Below are 19,160 nucleotides of genomic sequence, written 5' to 3'. Positions count from 1 at the left end.
TGCATATATTCAGCAGTGATGCACTGGGAGACATCTCAAGCTCACTCCAACCTGAATTATCGCACATTCTTTCTGTTTTCAGAAAGCAAACTTTTGTTTTTCTTAACATCTTAGTAAGGGGGCTTTTAGGACCATTGTAGTCCCTTACACACTCCAATGAGTTCTGGGTCACCATGAGCTTGCTGGTTAGTCTGTACCTCTCGGTTTACAAGCCCTACTCCATAGAGCCAAATTAATCCATGCCATGCACTGATGAGGATCAAACAATCTGAAACAGTCTGTATGCATGTTGGATTATTATGGCTCTGTACAAATTAACAAGCTGACACATCATTGCATTTCAGCGGTTCTGGAGGTGTGTTTAGCTTCTAAGGGTAACAATGGTTAATTTGCATATATTCAGCAGTGATGCTCTGGGAGACATCTCAAGCTCACTCCAACCTGAATTATCACAAATTCTTTCTGTTTTCAGAAAGCAAACTTTTGTACAATTAAGTTTCTAATATTTGTTTTCTCTCCACAAACTGCGAACCGCCCGGAAAAACTGGTATAGCAGTGCGCGGGCGTCATAGGTGGGGGTAATGTGTGTAAAATAAACCTGTCTGCCCGCCTGAGCTCGCCTATCTGTGGAAACACAGCAGTTTTGCCTTCAGCAGCAGCAGCAGCAGCAGCAGCATATAAACCACTGATGTATAAACAGAGACTCCCACATACAAATATCTCCCAGCTGTGCTTTATCTGCAAAGTTTACACAGAGCACCATCTCTATGGCTACTCAGCCATCCACAGGGTTAACAGCTTCCCAGTATCTGCTGTTCCTGGGATGCCATTGGCTGGAGGTGGCTCTGCCTGAAGCATTTAATAGAGTGATTGCTGGAATGTGACATTATTCCTGAGGTGCGGAGAGAGAGGAGCAGCAGCACTGCTCTGTGTCACACAGGGGAGCCTTTCTGCTGCTGATACCCCCCAACATGGGGGCCACATCCGGGGTGTCCTGGCTGCTGCCCTGCCTCCTGGCGGTTCTGGTCCAGGCACAGAAGGAAACCGACAAGTCGGTGAGTAAACCATCCAACCATCCATCTCACACAGATGACAGGGGTGTGTGTCTTCTGTATATTATTGTGCAGATGCTTCCTACACAGACAGCTGGGGCTGACCCAGAGCCGCTAGGAGAGTGTAAAGGACTAAATGAGACTAAAAATCCTGCAATTAAAAAGCAAAATTGAAGTGGACCTGAACGCAGAACTTCCTCTCTTCTCTAAAAAATACACAACACCAGCATAATAACCTTTAAAGAAAAAAAAATTGCAGTGTGTCTACTTCTTGCTGTCATGGAAGCAGACATATTTTTAACATTCTGTGTTTACAAATTAGGTGCTCTGCCGAGGCAGCCAGCTGACACATATCTAACTTGTGATTAGTCACAGATGAGGGGGAAATAGACAGGCTAAACTCTCTAAATACATACAGGGTGAATTTCTCTCTGTTTTCCTTCTGTCCTGTGCAAGAGTTCAGGTCCACTTTAAATGTAATTTTGCCTTCCTATTCAGTTAAAAAAACACAAACTGAGCGGCGTGGAACCAGACAAAGCGCTCGTTAAACTGGCACAATCAGATGGCAACGTGGTGCTGAGCCAGGGGCATAACTACAGGGGAGCGGCCCATGCGACCGCAGGGGGGGGGGGGGCAGAGCTGCGAGGGGCCCTAAATACTACTTCACTCCCTCTGAAAAAAAGGGGCTATCCTTCAGATCAGGTGTTTTTGTGGCTACACTTGTTATTATGATGTCCACACTTGCAGACAACAGGAGCACAAATGGTGCAGCATGTCACCGTAGTGGGAGAATATTGTAAGAGTGAAGGTAGATTATACTGACAGAGGTGGGTTGCAGAAGGGCAGCCAACCACTGCCGGCAGGTGGAGATGCACAAACCCGACTCCACCCGGGGGTCCGGGCAGAGCTGGGGGTGGTGATAAAAAACAACAACAACCTCAAGTGACCTGTAAATGGTCCAAGAGGGATGTTTCCTCTCCAAAAGGAGGGTGACAGCACAAGATACAGGGGGAAGAGGCGCCTCTGCGGCTACTCCTACTGCTTGGCACTGCTATTTGGCCTGAGGAGGTGGGCAAGTACCCACGAAACATGTTGCCAGTGCAATAAAAACTCTTCTATTAAGTGAGTTTGTTTTCCTTGGGGTAAGCCACCTCACTTTTTTTTCATTTCATTTGTTTTTAAAGTACTGTATGTTATTACTCCCGGGCGCTCTCTTTCCCCTATATAGTCAATGAGATGCAAAAGAATGCCGAATTTATGCAAATTTTATGCTGATTTCAAGAAAAGACGCCGCGGCTGCATTTGGTCCTTTTCTTTAGCTGCGCACATTTGCATGATATTCGCATAGAATTTGCATCTGAGTCACCATCCCTGCTGGTTTTCACAGAAATGGCAGCAATATTAAGGTGGCCATTAACGGTACCATTGCCATGGTGATCAATCGGAAATGATTAGAAATGTCTGAATTCCTGAAGAAGGGATCAATGCCATTAATCTGGTCGAATGAGCTAGCGGGAATTCAGCCATTATTGGGCACGGTCAATTGTTTCGGAAGTGATCCATCTGCCGCAGGATTGTATATTGTATAGTATATGGGCAGCTGTACAGCGGGGGAGAATTTACTGATTGTCTTTCCCCAGTAATCCCAATACTCAGCTTGTTATTGCTGCATTGATGTCATTATGATGTCATTATGATTATTGATGTCATGAATCTCGGCTCTGCCTGTTCAGTAAGCCAGCACCTATTCAGTAGGAGACTTTGGGCAAGTCTTCCTAACACTGCTACTGCCTATAGAGTGTGCCCTAGTGGCTGCTGCTCTGGCGCTTTGAGTCCGCCAGGAGAAAAGTGTGATAAAAATGTTCTGTGTTTGTCTGTTTGATTAGTGTGATCGTAGGTTGTAAGTCATGGCAGAAGCAGCACATGACAGCATGTTGGTTGTATAACCTGTGATCTGGGCTTAGCTGAGGCCAGTGGTAATCATCATCAGCCTGAATCATAAGCCCCAGGCTAAATCCTACACCCAGTTCCCAGCCTTCCCTTCCCACTGTATGTATAAAAATCACATGCTACTCACCTGGGCTGCCAAATCATACCTTTAATGCTATGCTATGCAGGGGGTTCTGGGGCTGCTTACACCTAACCAGTGCCTAAACTGCATGTAACAACCAGCCACAAGACCTGTATAATCCATATGTGTCAGTAATTAACCATTTCTGCCGCCCGGACGTGTAGCTCACGTCCGGGCGGCTGCTCTCCTGCGCTCCCATGCTTCGGCGCGATCGCTTGCGCGCCCCCGTGTCCCCGTAGGGTCCCCCGGTAGCCCTGGGATCAGTGAACGGGAACATGGTTCCCGATCACTGATCCCTTTCCCCCGCAGAAAAACCGAAGCGCTCACACATGAGGCTTCAGTTCTTCTGCCTGGAAAAAATTCCGCATCCCCCTTGTACTTCCGCTTAGTGAGAAGTGCAAGGAGGGAAAACAAAAATGAAGGTGGCCATCTTGTGGCCAAATAGTAAAACTACATCTACACATTTTTTACATTACAATTTACACATTCAACAACATTAAAAATGAACTGTTTATGTCCCACACCAAAATATTACCCAAATAAAATTTTTAATGGGAAAAAAAATTACATTAAAAAAAAAAAGATAAATAGTTACCTAAGGGTCTGAACTTTTTAAATATACATTTGAAGGGGGGTATACTGCAAACATTTTTTAAATGATAAGCTTGTAAATAGTGATGGATGCAAAGCGGAAACAATGCACCTTTATTTCCAAATAAAATATTGGCGCCATATGACACTGTGATAGGGACAAAATGTAAATGGTATAATAACCGAGACAAACGGGCAAATAAAATACATAGGTTTTAATTATGGTAGCGTGGATTATCTTACAGCTATAATGGCCGAAAACTGAGAAATAATGAATTTTTTCCATTTTTTTCTTATTAATCCTATTAAAATGCATTCATAAATAAATAATTCTTAGCAAAATGTACCACCCAAAGAAAGCCTAATTAGTGGCGGAAAAAACAAGATATAGATTAATAAATTGTGATAAGTAGTGATAAAGCTATTAGCAAATGAGTGGGAGGTGAAAATTGCTCTGATGCATAAGGTGAAAAATCCCCGTGGGCTGAAATGGTTAAAGGACACTTGAAATGAGAGGAGTATGGAGACAGACATATTTATTTCCTTTTAAACAATGCAGATCACCTAGTTGTCCTGCTGATCCTCTACTTCTGATAATTTTATCCAAAGCCCCTGAACAAGCATGGAGGATATCAGGTGTTTCTGACATTATTGTCAGATCTGACAAGATTAGCCGCATGCTTGTTGCTGGTGTTACTCAGACACTACTGCAGACAAAGAGATCAGCAGGACAGCTAGGCAACTGGTATTGTTTAAAAGGAAGTAAACATGGCAGCCTCCATATACCTCTCACTTCAGGTTCCCTTAAAGGACCACTATCGCAAAGAAAAGAAAAATACATGAAAAAGTAGAAATCTGACAGAACTGGCAGGTTTTAGACTAGTCCATCTCCTCATGGTGGATTATCAGGGGTTTCTTTATTTTTGTGCTTAGTGCTTAGTTTTACGACAGTTGCTCCGCCCAACTGGCAGAATAGTGTGCATAGAGGTGAGGGCGGCCTGCACCTTTGTATAGATCCTTTCCAGGGAGCGCTTTGTAAAGAGTAAGGGCATATTTCCACTAGACGCAGATTGGATGCAGAATGGATGCAGAAAAACTGACTCCAATGAAAGCCTATGGGCCTGTTTCCACTAAACGCGATTTTTCTGATGCAGATTTTCCCATAGGCATTCATTGGAGTCAGTTTTTCTGCATCTAATGTGCATGTAGTGGAAATAGGCCCTAAATGAAATACTGAGGTTCCCCTTTGAAGAGATGGGCTAGTCAAAAACCTGTCAGTTCCGTCAGATTTCTACTACGTACTGTAAATGACAGCAACATAGGAGAAAAAGAAATACCTGATATATTCATGAATAGGCCTAATTTTTCAGTACAAAAATGTGCAGAAAAGTTACCCCCCTAGGCTTATATGTGAATCAGTGGAGCAGAACGGATGGTTGATCAGGTTTTGTTACTGTCAGAGTAGTGTAAGGATTGTGCACCAGTGGTCCTGCTCTTATCAGCTGCCTCTCTGCTGTGTCCCCCCCATCCCCTGCAACATGGTGTGCAGAGTGTGCTGCTCAGGACTACCTGTGTCCCCTGGCTTGTGGAGCGGAGCGTGCAAGCAACGTGTCAGCAGTGCAATGATCGGGGATTCTTCCTGTGTGGCTATCACTGTGTCTCATATCTATGACGCCATCTAGTGGCTTCTTGAGACACAGCTGTATCATCCTTATGGCACATCTGGCTATGGGGAGAGAGGCTGGCTTATACTGGGGGCACATCTGGCTACTGTGGAGGGGGCTATATTGGGGAGGGGGCTTATACACGAGTCAATCACTTTTTCCTGGTTTCTGAGGGAAAAGTGGGTACCTCGGCCAGGGCCGGCCCTAGACTTTTTGCCGCCTGAGGCAAATTTAAGAGATGCACATATAGAGGTGATCGCTGATCATTACCAGCATAGCACCAATAATTAGCTAGTACAGAGGCTGGAGGGGCCCCCTCAGGTTCACGAGAATGGGCAGCCATCGGTATTGGCTTTTACCGTCATACACGCAAACGCTGCGCTCAATCACGGAATTTCCCTTCATCTTATTTAGTCCCAGAAGCTACATGAAGCTTCCAGAATCGCTTAAAGGGGAACTGAAGAGAGAGGTATATGTAGGCTGCCATATTTATTTCCTTTTAATCAATACCAGTTGCCTGGCAGCCCTGCTGATCCTCTGCCTCTAATACTATTAGCCACAGCCCCTGAACAAGCATGCAGCAGATCAGGTGTTTCAGACTTTAAAGTCAGATCTGACAAGACTAGCTGCATGCTTGTTTCTGGTGTTATTCAGATACTACTGCAGAGAAATAGACCAGCAGTGCTGCCAGGCAACTGGTATTGATTAAAAGGAAATAAATATGGCAGCTTCCGTATACCTCTTACTTCAGTTCCCCTTTAAGCACAGCACTTAATAATGAATAAAATTGCTTATTTTCTACTATATTCATTTATAGATTATTTAGCCAGTGTTCTCTCATTGTAAAATCTTTCCTCTCCCTGATTTACATTCTGAAATTTGTCACTGGTGGTGATCTCTTTAGTTCTGCCAGGTGATCTGTGCGGAATGTTCGTTACTGAGAGTTCTATGCACAGAGGGAGATACTGCTTGCTTGGCAGTTGGGAAAAGCCGTTATTTCCCACAATACGAGGTTCACAGACAGGAAACTGTCATGGTCATGACATCACACTGTGGGAGGGGTTTCACCACAATATCAGCCATGCAGAGCCCCCTGATGATCAGTTTGAGAAAAAGAAAAAATTTCTCATGGTAAAGGGGGTATCAGCTACTGAGTTAAAGTTCCTTTTTAAGTTAATAGCTACCTTTAAGTCAGGGAACACACATCTTAGAATTGTAATCAGTGGTGTGCTTGGGAACTGGATGTCGTTTGTCCATTTACGTTTTGCATTAGTGATTTTTGCCGCGACTTTAAAGCAAACCAGTAAGATATTTTGGGTGGGAAACAGTCACCAGTAGAGACTTCCCATGTCCTCCCCTCCTCGCCATCCCAGCGCTGGGACCCCCTAAGCTCGCGGACGTGCTCCTGTAAGATGATGAGTGCAGCTGCACTGTAGCGTCGCGCAGTAGCATGGTGCCACCGCTTGTGCACACCAGAAAAAGGCACTCAGCTCCGTGAAAACAGTGTGGCCAAGCTCCGCCTACTGGCCCTTGCAACGGGGGGAGGGGCCCCAGTGCTGGAACGGCGAGGTGGGAGAGCATGGGGAAAGCCGCTGGATTATCCAAATTTGCCCCTTTTTTTTATCTTCAGGTAGACTTTAAAGGAAAACCGAAGTGAGAGGTATATGGAGGCTGCCATATTTATTTCCTGTTAAACAATACCAGTTGCCAGGCAGTCCTGCTGATCTATTTGGCTGCAGTAGTGTATGAATCACACCAGAAACAAGCATGCAGCTAGTCTTGTCAGATCGGACTTTAAAGTCTGAAACACCTGATCTGCTGCATGCTTGTTCAGGGGCTGTGGCTGAAAGTATTAGAGGCAGAGGATCAGCAGGATAGCCAGGCAACTGGTATTGCTTAAAAGGAAATAAATATGGCAGCCTCCACATCCTTCTCGCTTCAGGTGTCCTTCAAATTGCACAATGCGGAAAATGGCGAACAATCGTGAAAACAACATGCGAGAGACAAGATCGCAAACTTTCAGAAACATGCGTGAAATTGTCTATGCAAATATGCTCCCACCTTCAAACGGCTTCTCCCCGCAGGTTCACTTTAAAGGACCACTCCAGTGAAAGAATAAAGTAAGCAGTTAAAATCTGACCGAACCAACTGATTTTTGACAAGTCCATCTCCTCATGGGGGATTCTCAGGGTTTTCTTTGATTTCAAAAGCATTTCTTGAAGGCAGTACACTGCTGCGCTTGGGCTTGATTTTTAAATCGCAAATCCTTCATGAAAATAGAAAAATCGCATCGCACCAGTGTGTACAGGTCTTTGAGATTTTCATGTTTGTTCAAAAGAGCTTGCGATTAAAAAACGCATGCGATTTTAAAAGCGCGAGCGCAGCAGTGTGTGCAGGCCCTAACTGTCAAAATAGTGTGCAAGTGATTTGGGAGGCCGGCTGGTATCTTACTATACTGGCAGTTAAACTGCTGTTCAGGAATTGCTGTTGAAAACAAAGAAAGCCCTGAGAATCCCCCATGAGGAGATGGACTGGCCCCAAACCTTCAGGTTCTGTCAGATTTTAACTGCCTACTTTTTTCACTGGAGTTCTCTTTAAGGACTTGTTCACATCTAGGGGCATTTTTTGGCCTTAATTTCAAGCGCAGACGATTTTCAAAATCGCCCACAAAATGCTTGTACAATGAATCTCTATGTGAAGGTTCATATCAGCGCGTTTCGTATGCCTTGCACTCCGCAATGTGGTGCCTGTACCATTTTTTGTGGCGATTTTGGTCTAATGGAAGGTATAGGAAGAGCGCTGTACGCTTACAAAATCGTTTTGTGCAGCGATTGCGTTCGCTATTTTAAGAATAATTACATTGTATTTATTCTTTTATGCGTCAAAGAGTTCACTTCCTGACTTGCATCAGGGAGTGAATAAAAAAAGAATCATTCTGCAAAAGTGCTTTAGAAAAGCGCTTTTAAAAAAACGCAGTGTGCAGGCAAGCACCGGGAGGCGCTAATAAAAAAACGCACAAAAAAATCGCAAAACCCTTGCGTCTGCGATTTCGATTTTAGATGTGAACAGAGTCTCAGCCCTCTGCCTGCACTCAGCAGTGACTGCAGCTGTAAAACAACATACAATACTTACAAAATGTTAAAAACTAATTGCCAAGCTCTCCCCAGGGCCGGGCCGAGGCATAGGCTGGAGAGGCTCCAGCCTCAGGGCGCAGTGTAGGAGGGGGCGCAGAATTCATTCAGCTGTCATTCATAATTGTGTTTGAAGCAGAAATAAATAAGAAAAGGGGATACATGGCAGTTACCGCAAGCCAGATAACTAGATATTAAGGTGTTGGGGAGGTTGTGGGCCCTGTGGCGCCTCTTAGTCTAATAGCAATCAGTGTGTGACGGCTGGGGTGGCAGGGATGGAGGGGCGCACTTTGCTGTCTCAGCCTTGGGTGCTGGAGGACCTTGTCCCGGCTCTGGCTCTCCCTGTGATATTACAGATGTACAGCGATCTGCCGCCCCCGTTTCCCCGCCGTGGAGACACACGCCGCTCTGCCAACCGCCGCACGCTGTTCTCAGCACTGATCTCCAGGGACCCTGAAGACTGCTGCAACAGGAGTTGCGTTGGATCATCCAGGGCTTGTGGTTGCGCGGTTGTGTTTTCATAGTACAGATTAACCAGCAGCAGATGGTGTTTTCACCGATTTAAGCGCAAACAACGAGAAACTCTGACATTTTCACCCCGTCGCCTCTCTGGCAGAGACACTCGCAGAACATTCCGTAAACAAACACTGGAATAGAAGCTTGTTTTGGTGGATCGTGTCTGTGAAAGGGAAAGCAGAGGATTATGGGGGAATGTCAAAGGGTTTTTACAAATCAGAGGATGCTGTTTAAATGCAGTTTAATTTACAGCATCCAGGTGGCGCTAGCGACAAGACAAGATAAATAACATTTATAGGGGTTGATTCACAAAACTTACTTATTTTTCATCTTAACTGTGAGGAATGCTAATGCATGTAAGGAGAGATAATTCATGAGATAAACAGATAAGGAGAGCTAAACCATGAGTTATGCCAAATAAGGAGAGCTAAACCACGAGTTATGTCAAATAAGGAGAGCTAAACCATGAGTTATGTCAAATAAGGAGAGCTAAACCATGAGTTATGTCAAATAAGGAGAGCTAAACCACGAGTAATGTCAAATAAGGAGAGCTAAACCATGAGTTATGTCAAATAAGGAGAGCTAAACCATGAGTTATGACAAATAAGGAGAGCTAAACCATGAGTTATGTCAGATAAGGAGAGCTAAACCATGAGTTATGTCAAATAAAGAGAGCTAAACCACGAGTTATGTCAAATAAGGATAGCTAAACCATGAGTTATGTCAAATAAGGAGAGCTAAAGCATGAATTATGTCAAATAAGGAGAGCTAAACCATGAGTTATGTCAAATAAGGAGAGCTAAACCACGAGTTCTGTCAAATAAGTAGAGCTAAACCATGAGTTATGTCAGATAAGGAGAGCTAAACCATGAGTTATGTCAAATAAAGAGAGCTAAACCACGAGTTATGTCAAATAAGGATAGCTAAACCATGAGTTATGTCAAATAAGGAGAGCTAAAGCATGAATTATGTCAAATAAGGAGAGCTAAACCATGAGTTATGTCAAATAAGGAGAGATAAACCACGAGTTCTGTCAAATAAGTAGAGCTAAACCATGAGTTATGTCAGATAAGGAGAGCTAAACCATGAGTTATGCCAAATAAGGAGAGCTGAACCATGAGTTATGTCAAATAAGGAGAGCTGAACCATGAGTTATGTCAGATAAGGAGAGCTAAACCATGAGTTATGCCAAATAAGAAGAGCTAAATAGTGAGGTATGTCAAATAAGTAGAGCTAAACCATGAGTTATGTCAAATAAGGAGAGGTAAACCATGAGTTAAGTTAGATAAGGAGAGGTAAACCATGAGTTAAGTCATTTAAGGAGAGATGAAATGGGAGTTAATAAATAAGGTGAGATAATTTAACAGACAAGCTTTGTGAATCAGGCCCAAACTGCGCTTTTCTTCTGGCGCACTCAAACGCCACAGCTGCAGCCACTAGTACACGGTCTATAGGTAGTAGCAGTGTTAGGGTGCCTTGCCCAAGGTCTCCTTACTGAATAGGTGCTGGTCTACTGAACAGAGCTGAGATTTGAACCCTGGTTTCCTGTGTCAGAGGCAGAGCCCTTACCCATAACTAGGGAGACAGTCAGTTTGGAATACAGGCTATCCCACACTAACAGGTTACTATCCAGGAGTTTGTTAGCTGAATGGGTGTGTAAGTCACGTCCTGTGTTATACATAGAGAAACATGGATAAATGGTTTCATTTTGGACAACTCCGGATTTGGACATACACGGTAGTATAAACAATGTTTGGTTTTTTTTTGGTTGTTTTCAGTGTACTTTAATTTGTTTTAAAGTGTCCATTAACAGTACTATCTCTTGAACGATTGCCTGTATGATCGATAGGGTCGGGCACTGTTAATGCTGATGACTGATAATAAAAAATCATTCTATTAATCGTTTTGTTGATCGAAATACCAAACAATTCTTTTAGGCTGATCGGATTGCGTACCATTTTCCCCTTTATTAGTGGGCCAAAATGATCGTTTTCAATGATCGCAACCATCGGGTGGTCAGTCGTTTGGGAAATCGAACGTTTAATGGGCACCTTTACACTACTTACAACAATTTATACAATAATGTAACCTGTAACAAGAAAAGCAGCAACAACAAAACAAAACAGAAATGTACCGTTTATGCTTGAATATAAGTCCATCTCGTGTATAAGTCGACTCAATCTTGGACCCTCTTAGGCTGCTATTTTTATTGACTCAAGTATAAGTCTACCCAGCAAAGTCTACGGCTGCTCTTGGGGACCAGGAGGGGTTAATGATTGCACTGCATGCAGTATTGAAGCTATTAACTCCTCCTCATGGGCGTAAAAATAGACCCTGCAAAGGATGCAATGCTGGGGGCCCAGAAGTCACAGGGGGCCCTGTGGGGGGGAGTTTATTTCCCCTGTCCTAAGAGACTGACAACTAAGGGCTCAGAGAGGAAAAACATTCTGCACAATTGTTCTAATGACTGCACCTGCCCAGCCACTGATAAAGAATCATACAAAGTTTTTTAGAGAACGATTTGTACACAGCCCCTATTCAGTGTCCCATCCAAAGTTTCGCAGGGGGCCACTTTCCTTGTTAATTGTTGTGCCCAGGACTTTCATACCTGTGTTTTTTTGGCATTTCCTTTATCAAAAAAGTGTCACTTATTTGTCAATTCAGAGGCGTAGCTTGGGGGGAGTGGGGAAAAGGTGGGGCATATGTCCCTGGGCGCAGCACTGTAAGGGGTCTCAGCGCAGCTGCTGGTTGTTTTTTTTTCTACACATGATCAGGAGCGAGAGTTGGCTTGCTGACTGAAGCACACAAATAAATATGCTGTGTTGCTTTTCTTCTTTCTCTGCCTGAAAGATGAATATTCAGCATAGGCAACTGACAGTGTTTCTCCAGTCAGACTATAGCGTCCCTCACTAATAAGGAATTACAGCCATAGAAAACTTTCCTGGCAGAGAACTGAGGTTATTAAGTGTAGGGGATCACGGTGTAGGGCAGCACGGTGGCGTAGTGGTTAGCTCTCTCGCCTTGCAGCGCTGGGTCCCTGGTTCGAATCCCAGCCAGGGCACTATCTGCAAAGAGTTTGTATGTTCTCTCCGTGTCTGCGTGGGTTTCCTCCGGGCACTCCGGTTTCCTCCCACATTCCAAAAACATACGGATAAGTTAATTGGCTCCCCCTAAAATTGGCCCTAGACTACAGAACTTACACTACATAATATAGACATATGGTAATGGTAGGGATTAGATTGTGAACTCCTTTGAGGGACAGTTAGTGACAAGATATATATATACACTGTACAGCGCTGCGTAATATGTCGGCGCAATATAAATACTAAATAATAATAATAATAATAATAATAAAAAAATAGGGGATAGATTAAAAAAGCCATTAGTAAATGGCTTTTGTCCCTAGGCTTTCACAAAGGACTAGAGCAGTGATGGCTAACCTTGGCACTCCAGCTGTGGTGGAACTACAAGTCCCATGAGGCATTGCAATACTCTGACAGCTCTAAGCATAACCCAGGGAGGCAGAGGTGTGATGGGATTTGTAGTTTTGTCACAGCTGGAGTGCCAAGGTTAGTCATTACTGGACTAGAGGACATAATCTGCGCATGGAGGAAAAACGTTTTAGCCTTTAATTTATTTAAGGGTTCTTTACAGTAAGAGTGATTAAGATGTGGAATGCATTATCACAGGAAGTAGTTATGGCAAATTCTATACCGGCATTTAAAGGGGGCTTTCCTTGCGTTGAAAGACATCCATGGCTACAATTACTAGGTAATGCCTAATGATGTTGATCCAGAGATTTTATCTGATTGCCATCTGGAGTCGGGAAGGAATTTTTTCCCTTTTGGAGCTAATTGGACCATGCCTTGTAAGGGTTTTTTTTTCTGGTTGAACTCGATGGACGGTTGTCTTTTTTCAACCCAAATAACTATGTAACTATGTAATACAGTGGTGTAAAAAAACTATTTGCCCCCTTCCTGATTTCTTATTCTTTTGCATGTTTGTCACACTTAAATTTTTCTGCTCATCAAAAACCGTTAACTATTAGTCAAAGATAACATAATTGAACACAAAATGCAGTTTTAAATGATGGTTTTTATTATTTAGTGAGAAAAAAAACTCCAAACCTACATGGCCCTGTGTGAAAAAGTGATTGCCCCCCTTGTTAAAAAAATAACTTAACTGTGGTTTATCACACCTGAGTTCAATTTCTGTAGTCACCCCCAGGCCTCATTACTGCCACACCTGTTTCAATCAAGAAATGACTTAAATAGGAGCTATCTGACACAGAGAAGTAGACCAAAAGCACCTCAAAAGTTAGACATCATGCCAAGATCCAAAGAAATTCAGAAACAAATGAGAACAAAAGTAATTGAGATCTATCAGTCTGGTAAAGGTTATAAAGCCATTTCTAAAGCGTTGGGACTCCAGCGAACCACAGTGAGAGCCATTATCCACAAATGGCAAAAACATGGAACAGTGATGAACCTTCCCAGGAGTGGCCGGCCGACCAAAATTACCCCAAGAGCGCAGAGAAAACTCATCCGACAGGCCACAAAAGACCCCAGGACAACATCTAAAGAACTGCAGGCCTCACTTGCCTCAATTAAAGTCAGTGTTCACGACTCCACCATAAGAAAGAGACTGGGCAAAAACGGGCTGCATGGCAGATATCCAAGGCGCAAACCACTTTTAAGCAAAAAGAACATTAAGGCTCGTCTCAATTATGCTAAAAAAACATCTCAATGATTGCCAAGACTTTTGGGAAAATACCTTGTGGACCGACGAGACACAAGTTGAACTTTTTGGAAGGTGCGTGTCCCGTTACATCTGGCGTTGAAGTAACACAGCATTTCAGCAAAATAACATCATACCAACAGTAAAATATGGTGGTGGTAGTGTGATGGTCTGGGGTTGTTTTGCTGCTTCAGGACCTGGAAGGCTTGCTGTGATAGATGGAACCATGAATTCTACTGTCTACCAAAAAATCCTGAAGGAGAATGTCCGGCCATCTGTTCGTCAACTCAAGCTGAAGCGATCTTGGGTGCTGCAGCAGGACAATGACCCAAAACACACCAGCAAATGTACCTCTGAATGGCTGAAGAAAAACAAAATGAAGACTTTGGAGTGGCCTAGTCAAAGTCCTGACCTGAATCCTATTGAGATGTTGTGGCATGACCTTAAAGGCGGTTCATGCTAGAAATCCCTCAAATAAAGCTGAATTACAACAATTCTGCAAAGATGAGTGGGCCAAAATTCCTCCAGAGCACTGTAAAAGACATGTTACAAGTTATCGCAAACGCTTGATTGCAGTTATTGCTGCTAAGGGTGGCCCAATCAGTTATTAGGTTCAGGGGGCAATTTCTTTTTCACACAGGGCCATGTAGGTTTTGAGGTTTTTTTTCTCACTAAATAATAAAAACCATCATTTAAAACTGCATTTTGTGTTCAATTATGTTATCTTTGACTAATAGTTAATAGTTTTTGATGAGCAGAAACATTTAAGTGTGACAAACATGCAAAAAAATAAAAAATCAGGAAGGGGGCAAATAGTTTTTCACACCACTGTATATTTTAGCACTCTGAGACATAGGACAGACTGTGTCATTAAGATGAGACAAAACAGAAAATCTATTTTTTTTAAACCATAACATAGAACTGTGGGATATCTTAAAGTATTTTTTTAGGAATAGGAAGATATCTCATCAGTTTTTATTAACTTGCAGACAAGGTTTTTGCAACTTTATTTTTAAAGGGGAACTGGAGAGGTATATGGAGGCTGCCATGTTAATTTCCTTTTAAGCAATACCAGTTGCCTGGCAGCCCTGCTGATCCTCTGCCTCTAATACTATTAGCCATAGCCCCTGAACAAGCATGCAGCAGATCAGGTGTTTCAGACTTTAAAGTCAGATCTGACAAGACTAGCTGCATGCTTGTTTCTGGTGTTATTCAGATACTACTGCAGAGAAATAGACCAGCAGGGCTGCCAGGCAACTGATATAATAAATATGGCAGCCTCCATATACCTCTTACTTCAGTTCCCCTTTAAAACATTTTTAATGCATTTTGAACGAAAGCTTTAATGCAGCCTTGCATGTATTTTAGTTTGATTTGTGGTGGGCAGCTCTGAGCCCGATGTTTTTGCTGTGAGGGTCAGATGATGATGGTAGGTGACAGTGACAGCATGTCCGCACTCTGGGAGTGACAGTGACGGATGTCAGGGGACACAGATATGTAATGCGTATAACAGGCCCCGGAGGGACAGATAACTGTGTCAGTCTACTGTGAAGGTTAGATGTGTCCGGGACATGCAGCATAGATACAATGTTCCAAAAAAACTCAAACACTGCAGAGTTTTAAGGCCCATACTTAGGCCCATTTCTGATTCAGGCGCGTTTGTTCTCTTTGGAGTATTGTACAATTTTGCAGGGGTGGCCACCTAAATACATTTTATAACTATAATATTAATTATACAATGTGACTAAACTTCCTGCAGTATTTATACAAATTAAACCTCTTGCTGCATTAACTACTTAAAGGGGTTCTGTGGATAGTTCTAAAAACAAAAACTGACACTTACCTGGGACTTCTACTGGCTCCCTGCAGCTGTCATGTCCCGCGCCGTCCTATATACTCCTCCATTCCCTGCCGCCGGTCCCGGTCAAATTTATTCATCTAACTAGACAAATGCAACCGCGCCTGCGCGGCCGCGTGCATCATGGCTCCCACCCGCGTCTCCGGTAGCTTACAGTACAGGCACAGTACATGAAAACTTTGTACTGCGCCGACACAGGAGGCTCCCGGAGACACGAGTGGGAGCGATGACGCACGCGGCCGCGCAGGCGCAGTTTGAGCCTCGCTAACCCAATTAGGATGTACAGGCTCATCCTGTCATTCAGCGACGTATGCACGCGTGTGCGCTCCCGCCGCTCGTTCACAGCAGAACTTACATGTCTGGGATTGGTGATTGGGAACATGTGTTCCCTGAGCCAATCAAATGCCTGTATATGAATGATCATGACTCCACTCCAATCAGGAATCATGTTTATTACTAAACATTAAAGGGAAAATGATTGTAAAAAAATGATCAAACACTTCCTCGCAATTCAGGAAGTAGCACCATCTTGTGACTAAAAGTAAAAATAGAATAAAAATGCACAAATAAATGTACTATAGTTTTTAACCTCTTCTAACCCCCCTCCTCCATAGTTACCAAATTGAAACACTTTTAATAAAAACAAACAAAAAAACACCAAAGTGACAGCATTTAAAAAAAAATATATTAATAGTTACCTACCTAATATGTAAGTTATGAGGGTATATTACTGTTATTTTTGCAAATAAGGGCTTGTAATTATTGATAGGGTACAGCAAGAAAGCAAAAAAATACAAAACAGTAAAAACACACCTTTATTTCCAAATAATATATTGTCATCATACATTGTACTAGGAAAAAAATTAAAATTTTGTGATAGCCGGGACAAATAGGCAAATAAAATGTGTGGGTTTTATCTATAGTAGCATTGTTTATTTTAAAACTACTTGAGAAATGATATTGTTCCTTGTTTTCACTGTAAAATACATAGAAAAAAAGTAATTGCTGAAAACAAGTATCGCCCACAAAAAGGCTAATTTGTGTTGACAAAAACAAGATATACAGTAGATCATTTAGGTGTGATAAATAGTGATAAAGTTATTGGTGAATGAATGGGAGAAGTGCTGAAAGGTGAAAATTGCTAGCATGAAAACAACCCGCGGGCTGAAGTGGTTAGTATGTATCTTGTTTTTCTTCTCTGTACAATATTCATAGGCCAGTCTGCATTTTAGACAGCTGCATTATCTCTAAGGTAGCTAATAGCAGTTGTCTATTTACTCCCTGGAATAGTGATGTATTTATTTGTTTTGTTTTTTTATTATAAAGTTGTCTTCAGGCATACATTTTCTAGCAAGGTACATGTGGACTTTACATGTTTCAATTTTCAAATGATCATTCCTGATTGGCCAAATGTTCAAAGGAAGATCCTGCAGTACAGCGCATCTTGCACACCTCCCCTCCCCATACAACAGGACACACTACTCAAACAGCATCTCTGTACAACAATCAGTCCAAAACAGTCACATTTGTTTTGGACCACAGAAGTTATCACTGTGTACGTGGCATTAATTATGTGTGAACATACAGTGGCAACTGGCAAATGTGGTTTTACTTGTTTAAAAGTTCTTTAATAAACCACATAAGTATGCACTTTTAACCACTTCCCTACCTTGGTCATTTTCCCCGTTCAGCTCAGCTCTGATTACTTTAGCAATAACTTTATCAATAATTATCACAACTAAATGATCTACCATATTTTTCGGACCATAAGAAGCTCTGGACTATAAGACGCACCTAGGTTTAGGGGATAAAAACCAGGGGAAAAATATATACTAAACTTGGTGCATCCATGGTGAAATGGCATCTTGTGGATCTTCACCCCGGCCCAAATTATATGTCCCCCTTGTACCTCTTGTGTCCCTGTCTCCTCTTTGTACCTTTAATGTCTCCCTTGTGGCCTCCTCTGTCCCACTGTGTCCCTTTAAATGCCCCCATGTCCTCTAAAGTGCCCCCTGTGTTGTCTTAAGTGCCTCCTGCGTCCTAAAGTGTCCCTTGTGTCTTTCAAAGTGCCCCCTGTGTCAATTTAAGTGTCCCCCGTGTGCTTTTAGATGCCCCCCTGTGTGCTCTCAGTTGTCCCTTGTTTCCTTTAAAATGCACTGTGTGCTCTTAAAGTGAACCTTAAGTCAAAAATAAAAAATGAGTTTTACTCACCTGGGGCTTCCCTCAGCCCCCTGCAGCTGATCGGTGATCACTCGCAAACGCGAAAATTCGCCCGAAAACAGCCGTGCTAACAGTTAGCACTCTTTTGTGAATCAAGCCCTATGTGTCCCCGCGGCTGTCCCGACCCTCCATACAGGTGTGTTACCGCCCCCTGTCCTCCTCTGCCCCACCCCCGGTTCTCTAAGGGATACGAGTGGAGTGTGAAGGCTGCAGCTTACCGATTAATGCTAGCACTGATCAGGGGTAATCTTCTGTGATAAAGCTGCTGGGTGGTCCGTGCACGCTGCCAAAGTGTCTCTCTCTCTTCACTTCCGCTTACATCACCAATGCGGAAGTAATGAGAGAGAGACGCTTCGGCACTCGGCAGCGTGCTCGGACCACCCAGCGGCTTTATAACGGAAGATTACCACTGATCAGCGCTAGCATTAATCGGTAAGCCGCAGCCTTCACACTCCACTCGTATCCCTTAAAGAGCCGGGGACGGGGCAGAGGAGTACAGGGGGCGGTAACACACCAGTATGGAGGGGCGGGGCAGAGGAGGACGGGGTGGTAACACACCTGTATGGAGAGGCGGGGCAGAGGAGGACAGGGGCAGTAACACCCCTGTATGGAGGGTCGGGGCAGAGGAGGACAGGGGGCGGTAACACACCTGTATGGAGGGACGGGATGGCTGCGGGGACACATAGACTCTGCATTATGATCCTGCAAACCTCACACAGATGACTTGGACAGACAGGGGGACTTGACAGTTGCGGGGACACAAGATTTAAAGGGGGTGACAACTGGCGCTGAGTAGAAATTGCAGCATCTGGACCATAAGACGCAGGCACTTTTTCCCCCATGTTTGGGGAAGAAAAAGTGCGTCTTATGGGCCGAAAAATACGGTATATATTTTTTTCAGCACAAATTTGGCTTTTTGTGGCTAATATTTGTTTTTATTCATTACCTTATTTTCCATGCATTTAAAAGGAAAATAAGGAAAAAAAGTGAAAAAATATACCATTTATCCACTTTCATAAATTCTATCTTAAATGTAAACAGTTCTATTGTACATTAAAGGGGTTCTGTGGAGGTTCTAAAAAGACAAAATCCGACACTTACCTGGGGTTTCTATCTGCCCCCTGCAGCTGTCATGTCCCGCGCTGTCCTCATCCGATCCTCGGTTCCCCGCCGCTGGTCCCAGTCTAATATTCGTCTAAATAGACCAATACTGCTCGCTATCACGCGCATCATCGGTAGCTTACTGTGCAGGTGCAGTATGAAGTTTTCTTGTACTGCTCCTGTGCAGTAAGCCCCAGATGAGGCGCGCGACCGCGCAGC

At 43.4% G+C, this 19,160-nt stretch overlaps 1 protein-coding gene across 1 annotated transcript in view; it reads left to right on the top strand.

Moving 5' to 3' along the window:
• Nucleotides 1-775: 775 nt before the first annotated feature.
• Nucleotides 776-19,160, top strand: part of GPX3 (glutathione peroxidase 3) — a 32,354-nt gene continuing 13,969 nt past the window's right edge. Inside the window, exon 1 of the mRNA XM_068273141.1 lies at nt 776-1,055. Coding sequence (XP_068129242.1) covers nt 972-1,055 — 84 coding nt within the window. The 5' untranslated portion in view covers nt 776-971. The remainder of the gene's footprint in view (nt 1,056-19,160) is intronic.

The sequence above is a fragment of the Hyperolius riggenbachi genome, chromosome 3, assembly GCF_040937935.1.
Source record: "Hyperolius riggenbachi isolate aHypRig1 chromosome 3, aHypRig1.pri, whole genome shotgun sequence".
Taxonomy (NCBI): Eukaryota; Metazoa; Chordata; class Amphibia; order Anura; family Hyperoliidae; genus Hyperolius; species Hyperolius riggenbachi.
This window is presented reverse-complemented; position numbering and strand designations above follow the sequence as displayed.